The sequence below is a fragment of the Miniopterus schreibersii genome (assembly GCF_964146895.1).
Source record: "Miniopterus schreibersii genome assembly, chromosome: 3".
Classification (NCBI taxonomy): Eukaryota; Metazoa; Chordata; class Mammalia; order Chiroptera; family Miniopteridae; genus Miniopterus; species Miniopterus schreibersii.
Genome location: NC_138103.1, coordinates 79,706,112 through 79,731,306, shown reverse-complemented (window position 1 = coordinate 79,731,306; position 25,195 = coordinate 79,706,112). Strand labels below are relative to the sequence as shown.

Below are 25,195 nucleotides of genomic sequence, written 5' to 3'. Positions count from 1 at the left end.
ATGGCTAATGGGAGATTCTGCCAAGAAATTAACAAGGGTGGAACTGGATGCAAGGTGCCCGATTCGCGTCCCAGGCTCACTCTCCCATGTCCAGTCAGTGATCAGCTTGGGCCAAAATAGAAGCAAGAGCCTTCAAATGACTGAGAGACCCCCTATTACTTATGCCACGAAATGTTCATATATATCCTCTTTGTGAACTGAAGTGTATGTCTGGGCATTTAGACAGGGACTCTGGAATGGAGGCAAAGGAAATGCCTTTACCAAATGCTACCAAGATCCAGCATAATTTGTTTTTTTGTGTTGTTGTTTTTTTGTATGAAATGAGAGAAAAGCGCTCAACACTGCAGAATCTCTATGAAAATAAAATCCTGGGATTAGAGGTGGTGGCGGTTAGTGGGATCAGTCTTAGGAGTTGGGAGACAACAGAGTAAATCAATGCAATGCCACAGAGTACAATTTTACTTCTATGCTAGGGGACAGTTTTAGTCTTCTAGCAAAAGACACAAAGGGCTCAGTTCCACCCAGCATTCTGAAAGCTCACAGTGGCTGAAGATACATGTTGTACTTTGTCTTCCCAGTGTGTTTCCCACCCACATAATAAAGGCAGCTTCTCTATTCCATTTTCTCATAAGTAATTACATGAGTACTTCTTACTACCTCTGCACAAAGACACAAAACATCAAATAATCATTACAGGAACTGACAAGCAACTCATTGCATTAGATACAAAATATTGAAAAATTTTTGTCTCCCAAGGGAAAAAGAAGTAAATAATCCATATTAAAGAAAACAAAGCATTATTTTGCATTTATTTTTCTAGGGAAAAAGTTGCTGGTTTCAAAGCCAGAATACCTGTTCTTCTTCTAGAAGAATCAGACCTACAATTGCAATGTTGATGTTTCCTCCTATTGTTCCATCTTTGAATAAAGCAGACACCTGAAAAAGACAGGCAATTGATGTCAGTCTCCATATCTGACACCAATGTCCCCCAGCCCTCAGTCTGCCTGGAGGTCTGATGCTGAAGGCCAATCCCTGTGTTTCTTGGTGATGTAGCAATATTATGTTTCTTATACTGCCAGGCAGACAGGTATAGGAATATCTATCAACCGAAAGACCGATTATTAAATCCCTGTTGGTGCCTGGGGGCGAAAAACTGAAGTTTGGGGCAGGGGGATTCCACATCTTTTCAAACACCAATGTAGGAATTACAAAATCTCTGAATTGCTGAGTGTCCTCAACTGAATTAAAAAGAGGACTTTTTACTCATAGTGATAACTGCATAGGTAAGTACTCCCCAAGCTCTCCTGGCAAGGGATTCTAGAAGCATCAAAGAAATGCTGGGTAAAGACCAAGAAGACATGAAAAAGAGAAGGAAACAGGGAAAGGTGATCAAAGAAAGAGGCAAATATTTGAGGTGATGATGATGGTCACAGACGTAGAAGTGAATATTGGAGTGGCATTTGGGGTGACAGTCAACAGTGTGGGATGCAACAGGGAGGTGACTTGGCACTGAGATACCTCTTACCACTCTACACTTGAGGTGTAAAGATTAGAAAAACTCTACAGAATAGGGGCGACATTTGCACACATCAGAGCATCCTGGGCCCTGCTGTCCTCAGCCCTGTGGATGTGCAATGGTAGGTGCCTCAGTGTCACTGTCTTCCTCTGTTCTCTAGGAGGTCATAAACCACTTGAGTCAACCTACCAAAAATGATACTAGCAATAATAGCTATGTGGCATCATGAAATATAAAACACACTTAGGGGTACTCTGTTTCTTGAGGTAGAACATAAAATAGATTTTTTAAAACATGCTTTTACTGATTTTTTATTTAGAAAGAGAGGAAAGAGAGAAAGGGAAACATTGATCGACTGCCTCCTACTAGAGACTGAGCCCGAAATACAGGCATATGCCCTGACCAGGAATCAAACCTGTGACCCCTCAGTGCATGAGACAATGCTCAACCAACCAAATCAAACCAGCCAGGGCACAACTATTTCTTAAAACACATTTTGGTAACCCAAGATTTTGTCTTCTCTTATCTAGATGTCACTTAGGTGAAATGAGCCTCAGATACCTCTTACCACTCTTCCATAATTACTACAGCTGCCAATCTGGGGACAGACACTCTTTATCTGAGATGACATTCTAAAGAGTTGTACTGCTTTTCTAGATAAAATAATGTATACTCAATATTTGGACATTCCTAAAATGAGTATTTCTATATAACCATCTAAAAATTACACACAGCATGGTGATAAACATTTATTGCACCAAAATATCTCAGCATATTCATTTAGATTTCTGGTAACTGAAGGCATCGGACAGCAAAATAGGTTACTGGCTCAGAGAGAGGCTCAAATCTTTCACCCCCCCTTAATTTCTTATCTGAAGTTCTAAAAATGACTCTTTTGATTGGAGCACAATAAAACTGAAGGAGTTATCACAGATAAAATATTTCTATGTATGAGACATAAATCTGTAAGTAAAAAGCAGAATGTAAAACACATGTGCACATACACCCCATTAGGTGTCACTTACACACTCAGCCTCAACATGGACATTCTTACCATGTTGAGTATTGTCAGCACATAGGTGGTGATATTTTCATGGCCATGGTTCTGCATCATCTTTTTGTCAACCACCACCAAGGTCTCCACATTCAGTTCTTTATTCCTATGGGACTTCAGAAGAGAACGCTTGTGCCGTGAGCACGACTTATACTCATCAGGCAAGATGAAAAGGTCTTCCTCGGGAGGCTTGGGCATGTCTATGAGGGCCATAGGGAGAGCGAATTAAAGCAAATTCATCAGATAAAAGGAGTGGTGGAACTTGTTATATAGAAATTGAATTTAAAAAGTGAATGTTCATGATATGAACCATCTAACCCTTAAAGCTTTGTGATGCAAAACTCATGTTAAAGGGGAACACTCAATTCAAATAAAGGCCATAGAGTCTAGATGTCATGGCAATCATTGCTTTATTTAACTTTGTATACTTTTGTCCTGATTTAAAACAAGAGAGAGTCATTTTTGTTCTGTAGTGCTAGCATCTAGAAACATAATGCTCAAAGACTATTACATTAGTATAAGGATTTATGGAACAGACTGTGCAAAAGAGTTATTGTGTGCAATAAAACTCACAATTACAAGAAAGAGGGCTGTCTTGCATTGTTTCCGTATTTGAAGGATTTAATGACCTGACAGTTTTAAAGTTGACTCCTATGTCTGCACACATGATTGGTTTGTCTACAGTGTTTCAAACAGGTTCTAAACTACTTGAGACAGATCAACCTCACTGCAGAGCTGACTTTCCTAGAAAGCACCATAAATATTTACAGAACGTAATTAGAAGATAAAATATACTCTGTCCTCTTGAAGCAAGCCATTTAAAAATAGTTTTGGCATTTATAATCAGTAAGTTAACTCTAGGTTAAAAATAATTCAGTTTAGCGGATGCCTTAGAAAACCTGGTTAGAACTGTTTCATGGGAAAGTAGGTTTCAAAATACCCACAGGTGCTATGGTACTTATTCTTTCGTTGTAGGTGCCAACTGGTTATGGGCCATTCACTCCATTCCACAATATTTATGGAGCTCCTGCACATGCCCACCTCTGTTTTAAGGTGCTGGGTATAGCAGCTGAGGAAACCAGACAGCAGGGAAACATGGGGTTGGGGGAAGATGGGCTCATGGGAGGAAGGCTTAATGAAATGATGCTGGAGGGGGAAGCTGAAGGAAGTGAGGGAAGTTCCAGAAAACACTAAACTCCTATTCTTGAATTTGTGAAAGGTTCCTACATAAAATGTAAACAACACATCACCTCCTAAATCTTCATGACAAAAAATGACTTTGGTAAATCTTGGTGATAAATTGTAGGTAAATTATGTCTTGCATAGTCTGTCTTTTGATGTGGTGGGTCAAGTACATAAGTATGTATAGAGATAAATGACCTCAGCAGGAAAACTATGTGGGCTTTAATAAATCTAGACCTCAAAAATATAGAATTACTGAGTAGACATGCCAGGGTTCTTTTGAAGATGTCTGGTGGATTCTGTACTCCTCAGCAGTGTGTCATTTAATCTGTCCAGGGAACAGCTCTTAAAAAAAATGAAAACATTTACCATTATCTATCCATCTACCATGGAGAGAGCTTTTATACTGAACATGAAGATAATGGGCTCTCTTTGGAATCATCACTTAAGTTTAGTAAGGAAAGTTAATAAATGTCACCTTGGGAACAGATATATGTTGATGAAAATTAAAAATATTCCATCAGCTTATGTAAATGTTTAAATCATTAAATACATGAAAAGAATCGCCCTTACATACATTTCTTGCGTCTTCCACAGAAATGCTGCTTTTGTGGGTGCCTGAGGTTAAAGCTGTCATGCTGGTGTTGATTTTCGTGGTAGAAGAGGTGGTGATTTTCCAGTTCCCGCTGCCTCTGGACCATCAATACCTGGTGCCCCGTCTCAGCCCTTGGCTCTGTGGATCTCTTATACAGTATGTGGGAGGGGGACCCACCCCCAGTAGAGTCATTGAGTCTCCCTGTTAGGTGTGAAGGAAGTGGCTTTAAGAAGTAATCTGCTTCTTGTGTTCTTATCATGCCTGACTGGAAAAATAGGGAGGAAGAAAAAAAACACAATTATACTTCCAACTGGTAACATAGCCAGCTCTCCAAGCATTCTTTTTATTCTTTATTTACAAGCATGCCATTCCCATGTTTTGTACCCTCCTTGAGAGCACATGTTCAAGGGTTCACACACCTGGATTGAGATTTACAAATGGGAAAGGCCTGTTTCTACACTCTTCCCATCTGCACCCTTTCAGAAAGATGTGTGTGGACGTTTTATGATATGACTCCAGCAAGAGAGAGCACACAACATACTAATGTCACTTATTTTTAACCAAATAACGGAGGAGAAAGCATACATACACAAACTTACATATTAGTATAGGTATGTGTTTGTGTTTGTGTGTGTGTGTAGGTGATATTACTGTAATTAGGAACTTATTAGTAATAGGAAAGGAGCAAAGGGAAGGCCAGACATTATAGGCATGTCATTTGGGCAGCTTCACCAGGAAGCTGCAATTTCACACTCCCCAGGGAACCACCGGCCCATTCCCTGCAGGTCACTGGGGGAAGAGGTCCAACAAAGGGGAGATAGATTGCATGCACAGTAAAGTTGTGGTGACTAGGGAAGGTACTTGTCAGTCACACCTGGGAGCATAGATCATTGGCCAGAATGGGTGTGGTCATTGCAGGCCCATGAAAATTTAGGAATACATAATCCCCTAACAAAGGAATTTTCTCTCTTGGCTCTCTTTTGTTGCTCTTGTTGTTCTTGGCTCTTGGATGTTTTGGCTTCCCTGCAGTCGCCCGTGTTTTCTCCACAGTCATGTGGCCCTATGGATCCCACATGCAATGGACTAACGGACAACAGCGGGGAATACAAGCTAAGCTGATGCTGGATTGGACACTGGTCCAATATGAAATGGAAACTCTGAACACTGGCTCTGATTTTAGCCTTGCTAAGGTGAAATGGGATTTCTTCCTTAGAGGGACAAAGGGGAAATGGGACCTTAGAAACTCAGGGATGTAATTCCACAGAAATAAAAATAACTCATTCTTCCATGCAACTCTCAGAAAATTCTTGTTCTCTGGATATTGTAAAAATTCCACTCTCACTAGCAACAGGTTGGAACAAGGACCTCTCCCCACTGGTAACAGAGAGGTTCCCAAATAAATAATGAATTACAATCCTAACAGAGTAATTTTCAAAACTCTTTAAACATGAATTAATATGATTACTTTCTATAAGAGTGTAACAAAATTAATTCAGAAGAAAGAATAAAATAATTTCTTAGGGAATCAGGAAGATCTTTCTAAGCTAAATATTAAGGAAATAGGAAAAAAAGGTCATTATAAAAACATTAGAAATGTCTGTACAACAAAACACAAAACTAAAGTAGCATAAACAACACTAAAAATGTCTTAAGACAAAATTGAGACTGTACCTTTTACAGTAACAAATATTTTTAAACCTTGATAATAACAATGCTTGAAGACTGTGGGAAAAAACAGGCCCATGTGACACTCTGGGAAAGTACAAACTGGGACCACGCCCAGGAGGTGGGCCACCATAGTTATCAACACTGAAAATATACAGCCCAATTCTAGGAATTTAACTTTGAAAATCTTGCCAAACACTTTTTGTAGATATTTCTCCAATACTGATAAATCTTTATGAATGTATATTGCAGCATTGTTTGTAACAGCAAAAATGTACAAAGTAAAAATAGTAAAAACAAGAAATAATTAAAATGTTTACAAATTAATTCAGAGTCATTTTTAAAAGTATATTTGTGGAATACATACCATTAAAAACATGAGGTAATTATGTACTTAGGATAATCATAATTAAACATTTTTTCTTGAGTTCCTGAGACTGGCCAATATATCCTATATAATACCTTCCTGTCACTCCCAGCCATTCTGTAATGCTGGCATCATTATTATCTGCTTTTTGTGGGAGAAGAAATGGGGAGGCAGTGTGATTAACATGTTCAAGGTCACCTGGTTAGAAAACGTAGTGTAGGGACTTGAATAAAATCAGGGTAAATTCAGAACCAATAAGTTTTAGGTTTACAGGGTTTCCACAAGGCAGTAAACTTTTTAAAAGTATATAGTAAAGTATGTAGTTGATCCCAGCTGTGCTCATTTTGAAAAGCATGCATCTATACTTAGGGACTTTTCCTGGAAGGACTGATGAGAACTTGTCCATGTGGTTATCTCAGGGAGAGAAGGTTGAATAGGACGTGTCAAAAAGGGGAATTCTATTTTCATTTTTACATCTTTCTGTACCACTAAAGTTTTAAAAATTTGTGTGCTCTGTTACTTAGAAAAAATGTCAATGGCATTGCTGGATCATAGAATTACAGGTGAATTTTTAAAATCCTTACAAATGTAACTAAATATGGCCGTCCATTCAGAATACAATGTATTGCTCCTGAAGAATGGTCAGGTACCATTTGTAAACTCTCCAATACTGAACTCTCAGAATTATAATTGTGCTGATTTTCTCCAAAGTTATTTTGATAATTTAGTGTCCTGAGACATTTATTAGGTGCTCAAAGACTCTGACGCACAGGTGCCTATTCTAAGTATCTCTCTGATTGAGGAGCCCCAGTCTGGTTCTCACTTGGGCAGGACTTACTGTGCACCCTTGCCACCAAATGAAGTTCCATATTGGGCTGGGCTGGGCTGGGCTGTCCTGTGTGAGTCTGGATATTTGTACAATCTGGGTTGGCAGGAATGGAGAGGCACCTCTGAGATCTTGGAGATCTTGGGAAAGGACTAAATACAACTCTGGGAGACAGTAGGGTCAGGGATGAAAGATATAGAAGAAGGGGGACCAGGCTTAAGGTACATTCAGAGATTAAGCACTGGCCCTGCTGGTGCAGAAAAGGTAAACTTGGTGAATTATCAATGAGGCTATCAGCACTGTGGGGGGTAGGTCTCCTGGGGCCTAACTGCCACCTCACAGTGGAAAGTGAAATACCTGGAATTTATGCTCTGGGTCACAGAGGAGGAGGCAGCCTCTCATGCCATATTCCACATGAGTGACTTGGGAATCTTTCATGTCTCCTAGAGCTCTACCAACTAAACCAGGATACAATAATACTTTAAAGTTTGTAGTTCTATCAAGAAACAGCCAAGTGTGACATTAAGTAGTAACCAAAGTCAGTTCGGTTTCATCCTTTCTGCATTTAAACTAACCCAGGAGTAGTAGAGCCGTCATGGGTGTGTGATAACACCACCCAAAGAGGTTTTGCACTCTATTGAAGGTAACTAGTTTAAATATTAAAGTAAAAAAGAAAAAAAAGAAAATTCATCTTTGGCTTTAAAAAAACTTTTTGATACACAAACAGTGCCTCGTTCTTCAAATCACCCCTCAGAAGACCATCTGCTCCTCTGGGTTCTCTAGGCTAGATGTTATTCGGTATCTCTCGTGCAAACCTGAATGGACTCATGGAGATCAGCCAGGTGAAGCAGTCCACCCCGTGCAGAATCTCATCCAATTCTGCATTATCATCTGTGTGACCGTGGAGGATATTTACTTAGCTTCTCTGTGCAGTTCTGTCATCTAGGCAGTGGACATAAGGATAGCTACTTGCCATGAGTTCGTAAGACTTAACAAGAACGTATTTTAAACACATGACCAGCAGTAAACGTGCAAACAAAATTTGCTGAATGAAACAAAGAGTGTAAAATATCATACTTCACCCTGGCAATTCAGGAGGCTTGGGGGGGACTTTTCACTGTACAATATGAGATCTTTCTGAAGTCCAGGTGTTGGTGCACCCCATGACCACAATCGCCCTGAACGCATCTTTGCTTCTGGCGTGGTTCACTGCTTTTTACACTCTTTCTGGCTTCTTCACCTAAAACACTTGTGTTCTGTGAAAGCTGTTCCAGACTCAAAACCATTCCCTGCTTTTTCCTGGGTTCAAGACTACATTCTGGGTGGTCCAGGCTAAGAGGGACCAGATCCTCAAGCAAGAATGACCTGTCACAGCTGGTGGATTTTTGAATTTTCATTAACAAAGTAGTCAAGCATTGTACTTGTTTCATTTGTAATTCAGTCTGTTACAACAGCCTATGTTTAAACTATCCTCAGTTTCATTAAATACAGAGAACATAATAACTGATACGACATATTGAGATATCCCTTCATAATCAATAGATAACAAAAATTCTAAAAAAATTTACTTCATTATCTTGCTGCATTATTAGTTTGCAAGTTCACTTAAAAGATTAGGCAAATCATGGAAGATTAATGGTTTCTCCTTATCAAAGCTTTTCTTTGCTGAATCAAAAATATTTCTTTGAAAACTCATAAAATGTCTAGTATATGCCTGCCCACAGTAACCACTGGGATGTCAGCTGGGTGGATTATTAACCAGACTTCACAAAAGGCCAATGTCCTCCAGGCTTTGCAAAGGAGCTCTCCCGGGGCCTGCATCTCTCATGGCCAATTCTGTAAATCATTTTACACTGGGAAGCCTACCAAACACTCATGTTGCATTTATGAGGAAGGAAAAAATGTGTGTCACGTTAGTGCTGAGAAAATGCTGCTTTTGAGTAATGTAAGTAAAGAAAATGTTGAATCTTGAAAGTAGGATGTTTACTGTAATCTTTGTGTTGTTATACACAATTAAAAGTTGGTAGAGTTCAGTGGGGAGGAGGGGATCAATGGGGGGTGGGGGAAGGGGCTATGTGTAAAACTTTCAACAATAAAGATAAATAAATAAGTTGGTAGACTTCTATTAATGTGTATCTATTTATAGACACTGTCCATAAAAGTTGCATGAATCAAAAAATAAAATGGAAATTAGGAAAAAATGGATAAATGCCCAACCACTGAGCCTGTTTCTCCTGCAGTGTAAGAGGTCCTCACTGAACTGGTGCCAAGACTGTCTCCGATGACTCCATAAGCTCTTTTCAAGACAGCTAGCTGTCAATGAACATAGTGAAAACAGGATCAGGCTTATTAAGAGAAACAGGCATTTTAATTCCCTAGGAACTTCATTTTTACTCTCCTTTGTTCTTTCTCCAAGTGTTACTTGTTTTGAGAATATTCTACTTGTTCTTGTCTTCTTAGTGATGTCTCAGAAACACAAGACAATTTTAACATTTATAGAAGCCAAACTCTGCTTTTTATTTCCTAATAACCTCAGGGTCAAACGTGAACCTGGCCCAGGGCCAGTTCATCACTTTCCAAGTGCCCGAGACCACAGTAAACCTTGGTGCATGATTATTTGAGATGCTTCGAAAATCAAAATTCAGCCAAAATCTTCTAAGAAGCTAAACACCCAAAAGGTCCTCTCTTTCCCCAGGAGATTTTTGCACTGGACTTACTTGACCCTCTCGCCTTTACTGCAAACCAAAATCAGTCCAGTCTTTTAAATTCAGTCAATTTGCTCAGCTCTAAACTTGGTCACCGTTCATGTTCCTATTGCTCATCTACAGTTTCAAAATGCTAACATTCAGACACTTGTATGAGGTTTCTGCTTAAAGTTAAATGCTATAAATTTTGTTAGTTATGGCATAATTCAAGTCATCATAATCCACCAAAGAGGACAGGTCTCTCACAAATGCCAGTTTCTACCACGGGGCTATCAGGACACACCTCACACCTGAGCACTTGTTGGTACCTGGGAGAAAGAAAGAAAGAAAAAGAGAGGTGGGGTTGGAGGCAAGAGAAGCAGAACTGCAGAAGGGATCAACTGGGGGTTGACTGGAGAGTTGGCACAGAAGGATGTGTCTTCCAAGGGGGAGACTTTTTCTATGCCTTTCCCGATTTGCATGATTCAAACAAATTCATTCATTCTGTTGAATTCTACCTGGACCTTGTGACCTGGCCAAATTGGGTCAGTGTAATCATGAGCAGACGACAGGCAACAAGTGGAACTTGGGTGAAGTGCCAATATCTATACCCTACCCACACACACACCATCACAGGATGGATGGCTGCAGAGCTGAGCACGCCTGAGCCTTTAGCCAATGAGGCTTTGAATAAACTTTATGGCAGGAGGAAGCAGAGGTGTAATTTTAGGGTACAATTAATCATTGCACTAGAATTATCCCTGGCTACACCAAGTAATTATTGACAGTGAATTATTTGAGGCTATTCTGGAATCTATGTTTCTCATCTGCTATTTGAAACAGTGATTCTTTTGTCTTAAAACCTCATAACTGAAGCTTCAAGGGTGTAGCACAGTGAATGCTCATCTTTCAGCACTTGTCCTTAAAATCTGAAGAGCTCTCATGTTTGTGTTTGTCATATAATTTAAATTATCTTGCCTTACCCTATGATCTAATCTTACTACTGACATAATTTATGATTATAGCTTAGATAAATATGATTATTTGTGACTCCAGTAGCATGCCTGGCTGAACAATGAACCTAGAGTGAAAGGTGACCCTCTGCTGGGGTTAACACTTCTCCCCCACTCTATTGTTTCTTTAGCAGGTCAGGATCCTGAAGCACTGCACTCCTTGCCCTCTCTGGTTCCTCTCCAGGGAGGAAATGCTTTATCTGTGAGTTTGAACTCAAAACTGGGCACGCATAGTACAGCCCTTTCCTCTCATGGACAGTGTTCCAGAGGAAGCTCATATACTCAATGGATCTTGATCATAGGATAAGCTTAGCTGCCAGATGGGCACCACAGGTGAGCTGCTGTCCCAGGTCAGTCCCTTCCAGGGATTTCGCACATCCTGCAACTCGGTCTAATCTGAGGCCCCGTTTTAGGAAAACCACTCACTTGCACAAATATTCCACTTTTTCCAAACATGATTTTTTAATTTTTATTTATTTTTTAAATATATCTTTATTGATTACAGAGAGAGGAAAGGAGGGAGAGAGAGAGAGAGATCAATGATGAGAGAGTCACTGATCGGCCACCTCCTGCACGTCCCTGCCTGGGGATCGAGCCCGCAACCCGGGCATGTGCCCTGACTGGGAATCGAACCCCAATCGCCTGGATCCTAGGTCAACGCTCAACCGCTGAGCCACGCCCGGCCGGGCAACATGATTTTTTAAAAAAAGGAATATGTAGGTCTACCATCTGAGTTACTCCTTTTATTAACATTTCATACTTTATTGAGAATACAGGATATATGGGAAAGGAAAAGGGAAAGAAAAATATAAGGAAAAAGGGAGCTATGCATTGGGCTGTCTCAAAACCCAACATTCTTTATTTGCTCTCAGGTGGTTTATAAATTAATAGAATATTTATTATATATACTCTTATGTATATAAACATAAATAAAAATAAGTTACTTTGTCTTGGGCACCATCTGTGTGGCAGGTAATGTGCTAAGTGATTTGCTCTCTATATTACTCCTAGCCTAATAACAAACATATATAGTGAGGATTAATATTCCCATCTAAAAGAAAGTACTATTAAATGGAAATCTGCCCAACTTTGGAGAGCTAGCTGAGTGGAGTATTAAGATAAATTCAGTCTGAATGGCACCCACAGAGAGGCCTTTGCCAGCAACCATGTCGCTTCTCTACCACCTTCGTTGTTGTCCTTCAAGGGCCTTGCACCCCTGAAGAGTAATGCCAATGATGGTGTTAGTTGAGAGCATGTAGGAATTAGTTGTAAAGGTGTATTGTAAACTCTAGGATAACCACTAAGAAAAGTAGGAAAAAAAGTATAACTGATATGATAAAAAGGACAGAAAATAGAATCATATAAAGTTTTCAATTAAAAGTACAAAAAACAAACTCTTACTACGAGATCCAGCAATCACACTCCTTTGTATTTCTGCAGATGAGTTAAAAAAGTATATTCACACAAAAACCTGCACATGGATAATTTATAGCAGCTTCATAATTGCCAAAACTTGGAAGCAACCTAGATGCCCTTTAGTAAGTGAATAGATAAGTAAACTATGGCATATCCAGACAATGGAATATTATTCTGCAGTTAACGAAAAAGAGGAAAGAGCCATGAAACCATAAAAAGACATGGAGGAAACTTAAATGAACATTGCTAAGTGAAGGAAACCAACCTGAAAAGGTTACACTGTCTATGATTTCACTATAGGACATTCTGGAAAGGGCAAAACTATGGAGACAGTAAAAAGGAAAGAACAGTGGTTAGCAGGGGCTAATGTGGAGGGAAGGATGACTGGACAGAGCATAGGGGGATTTTCCGGGCAGTTAAATTACTCCATATGATATTATAATGATGGGCACATGTCCTCATACATTTGTCTAAACCCATACAATGCACAACACCAAAAGTGAGCCTTAATGTAATCGATGGACTTTGGGTGACCGAGGTGTCAATGTAGGTTCCTCAGCTGTAACACATCTACCATGTTTGGTAGGATAGGTTGCTAAAGGAGGCGGCTGTCTGGGGGTGGGGGGTGGGGTGGTGGCAGGGTATAAATGGAAAATCTCTGTACCTTCTGCTCAATTTTTCTGTTTTGCTAAAACTGCTCTAAAAAGTAAAGTCTAATAAAAAAGAGAGACTGTATTCCCTGTGCTGTACTTTACATCCCCATGACTATATAGTCAATAATATTATAATAACTATGTATGGTGCCAGGTGGGTACTTGAAATATCAGGGGGATCACTTTGTAAAGTATACACTTGTCTAAGCCACTATGCTATATGCCTTAAACCAATACAAAATAATACTGAATGTAAACTATAATTAAAAATAAAATAAAAAAGAAACTACTTAGGACGACAAAGGACTTCAGGAGTTAGGGAAAGGGAGTTTCAGCTTTAGGTAGGGTAGCCAGGTGGCCTCATTGAGAAGGTGGCATTTCAGCAAAGCCCTAAATGAGACGAGGACCTGGCTGTGAGGGCACCAGAGGGAAGGCCTGGGCCAGGCAGAGGGAACAGCCACTGCAGTGGCCCTATGGCCCAACATAGGAGTGGCTGATCTTATGTTCTTTGAAAAAGTTGACATGTGATAGATTCGCCAACTAACAACAAAAACAATAGCAACAATCCATCAGGGCCTTGTTCAAACTGGACAAAGTCACTTTCTTATTTTACCCCAGCCCTTCAGATAAAGGAACATGGGAAACTGAGCTTACCCATACCGACCACCTCCACCATCTCCCCCAGAGGGCTGTACATACCATCGGCTGATTCTATTCCTTCCCTCCTTCCAATTTTTTTCTTTACGTTTTTGAAGGAAAGGGGGGGGCATAATCTTGATCACCCCCTTGTAGGCATATCCCCTGACTTGAGAACACAATCCATCACCTCCACGGCCAGACTCCCATCTGGCTCGCTCCTGCCACCCCACCTGGGGCTCAGGACACTGCTGCTGTGCCAGCCACCACTCCTGTTCCAGGAACACAACTGGCCTCAAAGTGTTCACACCCATTCACCCTGCTTCCTGGTACACATCACCACCAGACCTCACTGGCCTGGGTCTTCCTCATCGCTCAGTTTGGAGTGACTGCATGAGGTGTGGGGACTTGTCTGCCATTGTGTTGCTCTTAGTGGTGGATCAGATGTTAGTCTCAGCCGTGTGGCTCATGTTGTGGTGCTATAACGGCAATTAGTGGCCCCTGAGGCAAAAGACTTGGTTCAAGTCCTGACTCTGCCTCTCTTCAGAGGGTGAGCTCCTGTGTGTGTGCGTGTGTGTGTGTGTGTGTGTCCCCTGAGACCTACTTCCTATATTTGCGTGTAGAGGGTACATCTATAGCTATTTCCCAGGGTGACTGCACAAATCACGTAAGTGGGAGTATATATATTTTAACAATGGCAATCAAGATCGCAGTACTTATTTTTTAAAAATGAGGGCAGCATATAGAAAGCTGCAGAAAAAAGGAGAAAGAATGTGTACAAGACTCTGTGCAGGCTGAAAAACAAAGGCCAAAAGTCCAAAGGCAGCAGGAGTGTCACAACAGAGCTGGACAGCCACTACCAGTTTGTCATGGCAGAGAGAGTCACAGCAGAGTGGGACAGCCATGACCGGGTCCTCACGGCACAGAAGTAGGCCACAGTCATGAGGTGGGAAGGCACATGTGTTTCTCATTAGAAGCCATGGGACCTCAGGGTGTTGTCACCTGGATCTACAAGCCATTGCTGAAATTATGATGTTTTTCCGCACACACTCGATCCATCCCAGTGTGCAATCCCATGGCACCCTTCCCTCTGGCAGTGGCAGGCTGCCGGCTTGAGGCAAATTCTGTTATGAGCTCACCAAGTTGACACTTAGCTCATGAGTCAGCTGTTTTCTCTATTTAGCAATGCCACTGGAGATATTTCTCTTCCCCACTAGTTTTGGTGTTGATATCTAGTCTCCTTGGTGTTGCTATCTAGTGATCTTAAAGCTGAAGGTTCCAGGAAGGTCACATAATATTCCTGTTAATCATATTAATATCAATGGCATTCATTTATTAATCACCTACTATGCCCCTGCCTCTGTCCCATGGGCTGGATACCCTGCTGTTATCAATAATCCTGAGAACACATTTGCAAGGTAGGGATTAGCAGCAACATTTTTTGAAACTGAGGCTGGAACAATCCAAATGTCCATCAACTGGTGAATAAGTAAACAATACGCAGTACAGCCTTACAATGGAATATCATTCAGCAATGAAGGTAACTAAATACTAGTGAACATGGCTAAGTCCCAACCATCATGGCAAGTGAAATAAGCCAGAGCAAAGGACCCCACACTGGCTGATTTTGTTTCTGCTGAATGCCCCCAAAAGGCCAAACTATAGAGACAAGAAGTGAATAGTGGCTGCAGGCTGAGGCTGGGAGCAGAGTGACTGCGGTTGGGCACGGGGTGATGGGAGTGGTTGAAACCTGGGTTGTGGAGATGGCTGTACAATATCACTGAACTGCACATTTAAATCGGTGAGTTTTTGTTGTGTAAATGACACCTCAGTAAAACATTAAAAAAAAAAACTGAGGCTCCAGGAACAAGGGCACACAACTAGGACACGGGGCCAGGCCTGTTGGTTTTTTTACAAGCCATTCCCTCCACACATTGGTGCTTCCTAGGTGCATAGTGGGATAAAGTCATTCAGAGATGTGTCCTTAGAAGCGACAGCCTAGCAAACAGTGCAGCACAGACTCCAAGGCCATTTAAAGGTCAGGTTTCTAGTTAAAGAGCACAGAGGCAAATGATGAAGCCCAGAGGATGCCGCCAGCCACAGGAGCAGGACAGCTGTCTGAGCTTCCTTCCCCTTGACTGTGTGGAATATTGAAAGGCTGAGAAAAGTAATCTGTCCCGTTTCATTTTCACCAGTGCCACTCTAAAAGGTCACTAAGATCTGAAATCAGCTCACCGTCTCCTCCCCACTGTCGCCAGACTGTGCCTCAAGTCCCTCACCTGTGGTATCCAGCTTCGGGCACACGACAGGCACTTCATGGACTCTCCCTGAAGAAGGGCCCACAGGTCGTGAATATTATTCATAGAGCCTGCCATCCTCTGCATATCTAGCCATGATTCTCAAAACTTTCTATCCAAGAGAATTATCTGAATAGCTCATTGAAATTCATGTTCCTCCCACCCCCAACCCTCGCATGTTCTGACTCAGCAGGTCTGAGGTGGGAAGTTTGTGCAAACTGGTTTGTTTAATAAGATTCACAAACCAATACTGAGATACACCCAGGGTATGTGTCCTGAGGGCCAAGGCCTGTACACCCTGTGCTCAGCTTCCAACCCACCAGCGCTCAGGAAGCTAGACAGACACAGCCCTTCTGCTTTTGTCAGTGTCTACCATATATTGGCTGCCTTGCTAAGATACAATTTGACTTGGTGTGAAGTTTGTTACAACTAAGTTTCCTTATTTTCAAGCAATGAAGTGGTGATTTTAGACACCAATATTTTCTGATGGTATATTAATCAATATCAAAAGCAGTACCAAGTACAACACTCTCCATTAAGTTCACTGGAATAGACTTAAAGTATGGCCAAATAATGGCTTTTGTAACATAGGCCTGGGGATGGTCATTTATACCAACACTGTATGTTCTACATGACTTCTGTTAGGCATGTAACATTCCAGGCAGTTCCTTTAAACATCCGTTACTCTGGATACCAAATCTGACCATTCACAAATTCCAGCCTCAGTTATATATATGACTGCATATACTCTCATACACATTTCAGAGTCCCAAGGGGATTATAAAAGTTATGACCAGTCCTATTCCCAGGCTGTCCGCTCAATTTGTATAATCATTATACAACGTGGCAATGCAAATTCAAAATGGGTCCACTTTAGATTGCCTTCTTAGAAGGCTGTGTTGAAGAATCTATTAGGCAAATACCACCTTTTTGTGTATGGAAATAAAACATTGGCAAACGCTATGGCAAAATTGGTCCATGAGAATGTAGAGGTCTTCCAAACAGTATCATCACAAGGGGACAGCTCACTACTGGAAACCTTGGGCAGGTCCATCACTTCCAGAGGAACAAAAAATGAAACAAAGGAAACAGAAACAGAACAAATAATGAAAAGAAACAGGCCAGGTTGGTTCCTTAGTGTGACTCACAGCTGGTCTGTCTAAACCATCATGTGGCAGTCAGCTGTTACCTTTGCCCACCAGTGAGGAAAGAATTTGATTCTCCTTGTGGGTAAATACAGCAACTTCTAATAAGCTTGGTGTTGGCTTTACTTCCCTCTCCTGTGGCCATAAAAATAGCCCAGAAATACAGACTGAGTGTGTGGCCCCATAAGGGGCTAACAGCCATCCAACATCATGCAAATATATTGTTCTGTATCCATTGGATGCTACTGCTAATTTAGGCTCCTCTATGACATAATTTCAAGTCTTTCAAACCAAAATATCCCAAAAGATAGATGAGGGACACCTACATTATCTCTCACATAATTGTGTTCAATAAATTTCTGTTGACTTTGGTTCTAATCTTGCAGGAGTCAGTACCTACTGTAAGAACTCAGAGGAGGGCATCATGATTCAGTTTGACCTTCACATACTAGGGGATTTTATGTATATTTTTAGAACAGGTTTATCCTCAAAGCATTTCTCAAATAGGTTATTTTTAACTGTCTACTTAGGACAAGGAAACTGAACCTTAGGTGGAGAGAGGGGAACAATCCAACTGCCTTAAACACTGTATTAACCAGTGACACCATGATGTCCATTGACTCATTTATCCCTGGTGTATTCACCATAATTTATACACATAAACAATGACTCCTGAAGACTATGGTATGGCCCCCAAGGAACTCACTCTTCTATAGGTTACTACTAACATGCTAGAGCCTGTGGCCATGGTCCCCACGTGAACGTTCAAAACCCATATGTCAGTTCTGCAGAGTGTAAAATATTGCTCAAATATTATAGGTAAGAGCTTGAAACACAGCAAACGATCAACCTATAAGAACTCTATGTCTCTGGTCAGATCATAGACCTGGTATTTATAGGGCAACATTCAGCCCAGTGAAGTTATTCATGCTCAGGTTATTCCACTCCTCAAAGAATCCAGTAGATTGAAAGCTTCTGGTATGTATGCATATGTGTGAGCTTCACTGGCAATGATGATTCCTAACAGGTTATATATTTTTTTTCACAAAAGAAATAAAAAAGAGAATGTCCTGAAACCAGTTCTCTATTTTCAAGTGAAACATTCATTTCCCTTGGTCAGCCTATGACGGCTAAGATAACAATGCTCTCTGAATTTGCCTTTCTGGCAATTCTCATGTTCGTTTTTGACTCAGCCATATGACATGGAATAATGCTGTTATAAACACTGTTGTTATGTCCACAAGGAAGGCACAGTGTTGGCTAGTGGAAAATTGGGCTGAATTAGGGGGACCAGCCACTATTTTAATGGGAAATTTCTGTAGCCTTCCTTGATTAGGTTTGCATTAAAAAATGCTTTAAACATATATTCTCTCTCTGTCTTGTCTCTCTCTGTTTCTAGTCTTTTATCACTAAATTATATAAATATGTGAGCTGATAAGCATTAGAATGATAAACATAGAGCTATAAAAGCCTTCACTCCGGCATTTCCTGGAGGAATCATAGCTTTCTGAGTGAGGTGGTACAGAATTATTGCACCGTTGTCCTCCAGGTAGGCATCGAAGTGATTAAAAACACAGGTTTTGTACATCTAAGTTTTTCTTTTGCTGACAATATCCAATGTTGTCCAACCAATCTATTAGACTCCAAGGATACAAATGGAGAACGTCCCTGGGAGGAGATGTGGGTGCTGGGTGGAAAGCTCATCATTTGTTCTGAGATCCAACAGATGTGTCTTGGAATCGGGGTTCTGTCCCTTGTTAGATGGCAACTTTTGGCAGGCTATATAACCTGTCTGGGCCTCAGATTCCTTTTGTATAAAATGGGAACAGAATCTTTTCTTGTATTGCTAATAAAATGCAATGCAATAGTACTGCATGCAATTAATCTGCCTGCAAAAATGCCTGGCCTGGCATACACTAAGTGCTCATTTAAATATCAATGTTCACCCTTATTTAAAATGGGTGTATTTTCATATTTTATTTGAAACCATTCAAATTGCATCACTGACACATACTTTAACACACATGATCCTATAATGAAGCAGAATTCACCATATGTTTGTTTCATAACAACTAAACATGGAATAGGTTGCAACTAGGTCTTTTCAAAATGATGACACACTGTTACTTGGGTACATTAAGCATTAGAACAGTTTTAGGTTAAAAATTGTGCCCCAAAGCTCTGGTTTAGGTGTTGGAGAAAATGGAAGGGGTAGGTTGGAAGAGGAGGAAAGTGAGATAAACAACCTTTGCATGGAACCATCACAGTCCTCACTGCCTGTTTACAATGAACAGAAAAACCACCATTTCCAAAGAACCACCATAACCGAAGCACATCAAAGCCTAAGGATGTATTTACTTTTCCTATGACAGAAAAACATCCACAGGCTACCCTTCTGGCCAAGAGCTACACATGTGTGCTGTGAGAAGATTATTGATATAAAAAGTAGTAGAAAGAATATGTGAACGGAAAGTGAATCAAAACACTATAGGAATTTGGAAAGTTAGCTCATCATAAGATAAATTCTACACATAGGATCCAACTAAACCTGATGGCAATGGCAACCGGGCTCCCCTCAGGCATCTTTGTCTCTATGTTTAGCCAAACACAAGAATAAATTATCTATGATACTTATGGACTCTACAACTTTACGCACATGTGCACTGTATCTACAACAGCTGTGTCATGGCCACTGCACCGCATGGCAGAGGCTGGAGCTGGTCATACCTCTGACCAAGGGTAGATGAAAGGGCTGAAATAAGAGAAAGGAGAAGTTGTTTCAGGTTGACTTTGAAACTAAGATCAAACAAAAATGACATCTTGGAAGTCTCCAAATCGAATCCATTTTAAACTGCATGAGATGAGGGTGAAATCTAAACTGTGAATAATTACCAGATGAGATGATTAACTTGCAAACTATACAATGGAACATGATACAATGTCAAAATGTAATTAATATGCTTGGCCTTCATAGTTGGGTAAGGATATTGGCTAGAATGGATGATGATGCCTGATTATAGTGTACATAATACTTTTATTATAGTATACATATACAAAAAGGTATGCAATTTATGAGCATATATGTAAATTTATGCCATTCAACAATCTAATTTCAAGTTATGGGCTTTTAAGACATTTGCACATTTAAATTGCAATCTTTGAGTCTGTCAAATTATTCTCACTAACTTAATTCACATTTTAAGATGTAAGTACACAAATCACTTTCAAAACTGTGTGTCCCCTTATACAAATAGGGATGCAGGCATCCCAGAAGCACGTAGCCACTCTGGTGAGGCTAAATGCTCGGTGTGCCTTCTTTTAGCCACTGGTGCACATGTGACTCAGGCCTGAGGTGAAGCTGGGTTTTGTTTACTTTTAAGTTTTTTTGAAGTTTTACTTCAATGCAAGGAGTGCATCCATTATCTTAAGTAAATGTAAGATTTTGCATGCTCCAGTCAGTATCTGGAACCCCATTTCAGAGAAAACTCTTATTTCCCATAAAGTCACTGTACTGATGACAGTCTGGGTTGCAGTCATTCTGAGACTTTAGACTTGTTTCCACCTCAAATATGTGGGTAAATAATTCTTCTAAAAGCTTCATATACCAGGGGCTCTAGTCCTTCCTCCTCTAGAGGGCATGACACTTGTATTATTATATCTTTTCAGAGGGTTAATAATGAGGAACTTAAAAGTGTTGGGGGTCAGTAATCTCAATTTTATTTAAATGCATAAGCTCATAAACTACTCCTAAAGGACAACGTATTGGATTATTAGAGGCAGAGGTAGGGAATTATGATTGAAATTAGATCCACAAATAGTTCTCAAGTAGGAAACATACAATTACATTGTGCATCTAAGCGACATTAGAAATCCATAGTAATGATACTGAATGGTGACAAAAAGGCTGCCTTATATTATTAACCTTCTTAAGGACTTAATGACTTATGTTTCTACACATGGAGCACTCGCAAGGCACAGCCCTTACATATTGCAACATCTAATATTTAGTCTCCCAAGTCTTCTACACATACTTGTACATCTCAACCAGAAAGAGAACAGTGATATAAAACATCCTAGCTTCTCTTTTGACTTAATTATTCTGCAATCCATCAATTTTTGTTTTATCACCTAACGATGACCTGCAAAGGGAAGAGTCAAGACTCCCAAGCTGCAGTGAGAGATAATCTCTGCTCATAAAACACGGTTTATAGCTCCTTTGGCTGCTGCAGGGGGAATACAAAGGGAAAATGTCAGCTGTGCTGGGCACCTCCCTCATTTATGATACCTTACTAAGCACAGAGTAATCTCCCAGGTGTTGGGAACAGAAAGCTTTCTATCAGCTGCGTGGGGATAAGCAATGGTTCTAAGAATTGCATAAACAGCAAGCTTGCATTAAAAATCGCTTGCTCGAATGATGTTTTTTTATCATCCTAAAGTGCCGTCAATAAATCACCTAAAGGTGTCTATTGTAACTAAAATCTGTTCTAATCCTATCCCCCTTTATCTGTGGGGCCTCTCTGAAGGTCAATGTGACTCCATCTCTCAGTTCTTTAGTTTTACTTGAACTTGCTTACATTACAAAATGCATAGTTACTCTCTAATTAGATTTTTATCCACATGAGATAGTTTAATAATGGGCTGGGGTAGGGGGAAGAGAACAAATACTTGCTCATCTCTTAGTATGCACCAAGCACTATGCAAAGGGCTTTAAAAATATATATCTATAGTCTCACTTAATCCTCATGCAACCACATGAGGCCAGTGTCATTTATAAATTAAGGAAAATGAAGTGCACAGCGGTGAGCCACTTGGCCAGTGAGAGAAATTTGATTTGAACAAGACTCGTCTGACTCCACAGGCCATTTTATTCATTATATTTCCCATTTGTTTATCTTAAGAAGTCATTTTATTCTGTTTCTTGTTTGAATGTATGTCTAGATGCCTTTCTTCGCACTAAAAGAATACATGTATTTCTGCTGATTTATTTCTCAGGATAACTACCACAGCCCTTAATTATAGGTGCTCCAAAATGCTTGTTGACTACCTGGGTTCTGGATTTTTGAGAAAACAATTGCTTAGTATATGATTATTTTAACTAAACAAAGTAAATATGTATTCTTTTCTTACTTTATAATAAGTGACAGCTTTTTATCTCTGAAAGTTAGCATAGAATAAATTTGCTTCATCTCTTTTTGTGAAGGATTTAGGGTGGTAAGAATACTGTTTCTTAGAAATCTGAATGTGCGGTAAACAACCCACCCTTGTCATGAATTTGATAATTAAGAAAGACATATGTCCAAGAATCAGAGACAATGTCTCTGATGGCACAGTATAGTATAAAAAGCTAATAAATAGACAAATGTCAGTTTCTTGAATCATACTTTATATAAATTGCATCATACCCTGTCATTGAAAGATTTGTTATTTAGAATTTGTGTATGCTCTCAGTCTACAACTAATGGTAAGCTAATAGAAAAATATTTGGTCCCTTCAAGTATAAAAGATTATCTTATAAGACATTCCTTTGATCTCTTTCTAGTGATTAATACATTTATTTCTGTCAATTTTAAATTTCTTACCATGTTTATTCTTAATTAGCAGAAATTCATTTAATTATCAAGTACTTTCAGTCAGTTCACCACACTCACTTTTTAAGTTTCCTAACATTCACAACTTTTGGTCATACTTTATCTAAAAACTTTACTTTTTCTACAACTCTCCCACATTCCTCCCAAGACTGACATATTTTCCACTGGGTATACCATCATCAGCCTTTCCAGATAGTAATACTTTTCTTTTAAAACTCACATTATCTCTTCTGACAATCTCCATGTTGATTCTTCCTTTCTACTCCTGTTTTACTTTCCTAGCTCATGAACATTTTTCAACATCAGTTGAAATTTTGGCAATATTTCAGATAGTTTCCTAGGATTTATTGGGTGCTTTAGAGAAACTCTCAATGACTAAAGTTTCCAGAGAATCCCTGGAGTTTGTGGCTGGAAATAAAACCTTGCATAATTCAAACCAGGGTCCAGAGTAAGTCTCCAAACAAGTGAGGAAATTCTTAAAGAGACCTGAGAACTGTGGCATTTACAAGTATCCCAACATTGTTAAAAATGTGAATAATTAGATATTAGGAGAAGTGATGTGTATTCTATGCATTAGTGCCATAACAAATATGTTTTATGCAAGAAGAGCTAAAGTTCATTCAGATTTTGTGCCAAGAACTTGATATTATTATGGATTTGAAAAGTACAATATTTAAATTGAAAAATTTACTATAAATTTAGCCATATATTTGAACTGCCAGCAGAGAATGAGTACACATGAAGATATATCTATGGAGATTATGCAATCTGAAGACCACAGAGAAAAAATGAAGTAAAATAAATGGAGCCTCAGAGAAATGTGGGAACCATTTAGACACCAACATATCTATAATGGGATATAGGCTACACCCAAAGATATTCACATCAATACATTTCATAGCAAAAATGTTGAAATACAAAGAGAAAATCTTGAAAACAGCAACAGAAAAACAACTTCTATGTACAATAAACTACTGTGAGATTAACAGCTTACTTCTAATCAGAAACAATGGAATCCAGAAGGCATTAAGATGACATATTCAAAGTGCTGGGGGGAAAAACACCCCACAGTTACAACAACAATAAACTGTCAACCAATACTTTCTATCTCTATAGAATAAATCAAAACCACAGTGAGATACCACTTCATACTCACTAGGACAGCTATGATAAAAAAATGGACTACAAGTGTTGGCCAAACTATGTAGAAATTAGAACTCCTGTTCATTGCTGGGAGGATACAAAATGGTACAGCTACTGTTAAAAACAGTTTGGAAGTTCCTCAAAATGTTAAACAAAGATTTTCCATATACCCCAATAATTAAATCCCTAGGTATAAACCCAAGGGAAATGAAACATATATCTGCACAAAAACTTGTGGCAAATGTTCATAGCAGCATTACTCACAATAGCCAAACATATTCCATAGTATTCCTCAAATCACTTATTAGGGGACTTATAGCAAAATGTTCCCAAACTCAAGATCTGAGAGCCAGGAGAAAAACTATTTATCAGTTTGGAAATTACAATGTTTTAAAACTGTAAACCACTTTTTCCAGTTGAGTGATACATACTAAACTCTTAATTCAACAGTATATTTTCACGTAAAGGTAATAGTTCCATACTAGATGAAATCAGAAGAATAGAATATTGGTTATTTCCCATCCTCAGGAATCTTGTTTTCAAAGTGCTCTCTACTAGGGTCCGCAAAGGTGTGTGAGTGACAACAAAGCAAATATAAGGGAATTCTACTGATTCCTGACTTCCATCATCCCATCAGATAGCTGGGTCAACTGAAAATCTTGTAAAAAAAATCTTAACTGAGATCTCCTGGGAGCTTAATTATAATCTGAGAGAACCAAGAACAACAATAACAACAAAAAAAGGACCCATCATTTAACTTAAAAGACTTGCCAGTTTTCTTTATATGTTAACAGATTTGGAAGATGAGGGCTGGTGTAACCATCGATGAGGAAACAAGTAACAGACTTGGCAGCCACATGAGGGACATTCCCATTCAACATTTTTTATTATCTGGCAAAAGAGAGAGGGATTCATTATCCTCCCTTTTTCTTCCTTAAAATGACTTTGATTTATCTTATCATATGGCAAAATCCCCTGAACTTCACACTCGTAAGTCTAATTGAGATCATGTTTGTAATGGCCATCTACAAAGTGTCAGTGAAGTTAGAATTAATGCATTTGGCAGATTAATGGTGAAAGCATACATATTTCTATTCTAGTGACCAAAATGTTAAATTCCAGTGTTTATTATCCAGACGATCCTTTTTTCCTGTTCTTTTTCACTTCTTTATCTTTCATGTAGTTGCAATGTACAACCTTCGTTGTTAACTCTTATTGAGTTCACAGAGAGCCAGAAATCTCAAGCTGCTGCCAGCTAAGTCTATTTATGGGACGGACTCAGTGGTCCTGGGAGAGCCTTGGCTCACAGAGACTCTAAGCCAATGAGCCTGCATCCCTGCTGGGTTAATGGGAAGCACCTCGCCCAATCTCTGCAAAGGAACCCAAGGATACTGAGCTCTGAAGGGCATGGCACA

General features: G+C 39.6%; 1 protein-coding gene across 1 annotated transcript in view; it reads right to left on the bottom strand.

Moving 5' to 3' along the window:
- ADAMTS16 (ADAM metallopeptidase with thrombospondin type 1 motif 16) overlaps nt 1-25,195 on the bottom strand; it is a 106,984-nt gene that overhangs the window by 73,278 nt on the left and 8,511 nt on the right. Inside the window, exons 4-6 of the mRNA XM_081133690.1 lie at nt 4,330-4,612; nt 2,571-2,770; nt 853-936 (exon numbers count right to left, since the gene is read on the bottom strand). Of these exons, the coding sequence (XP_080989816.1) occupies nt 853-936; nt 2,571-2,770; nt 4,330-4,612 (567 nt within the window). The remainder of the gene's footprint in view (nt 1-852; nt 937-2,570; nt 2,771-4,329; nt 4,613-25,195) is intronic.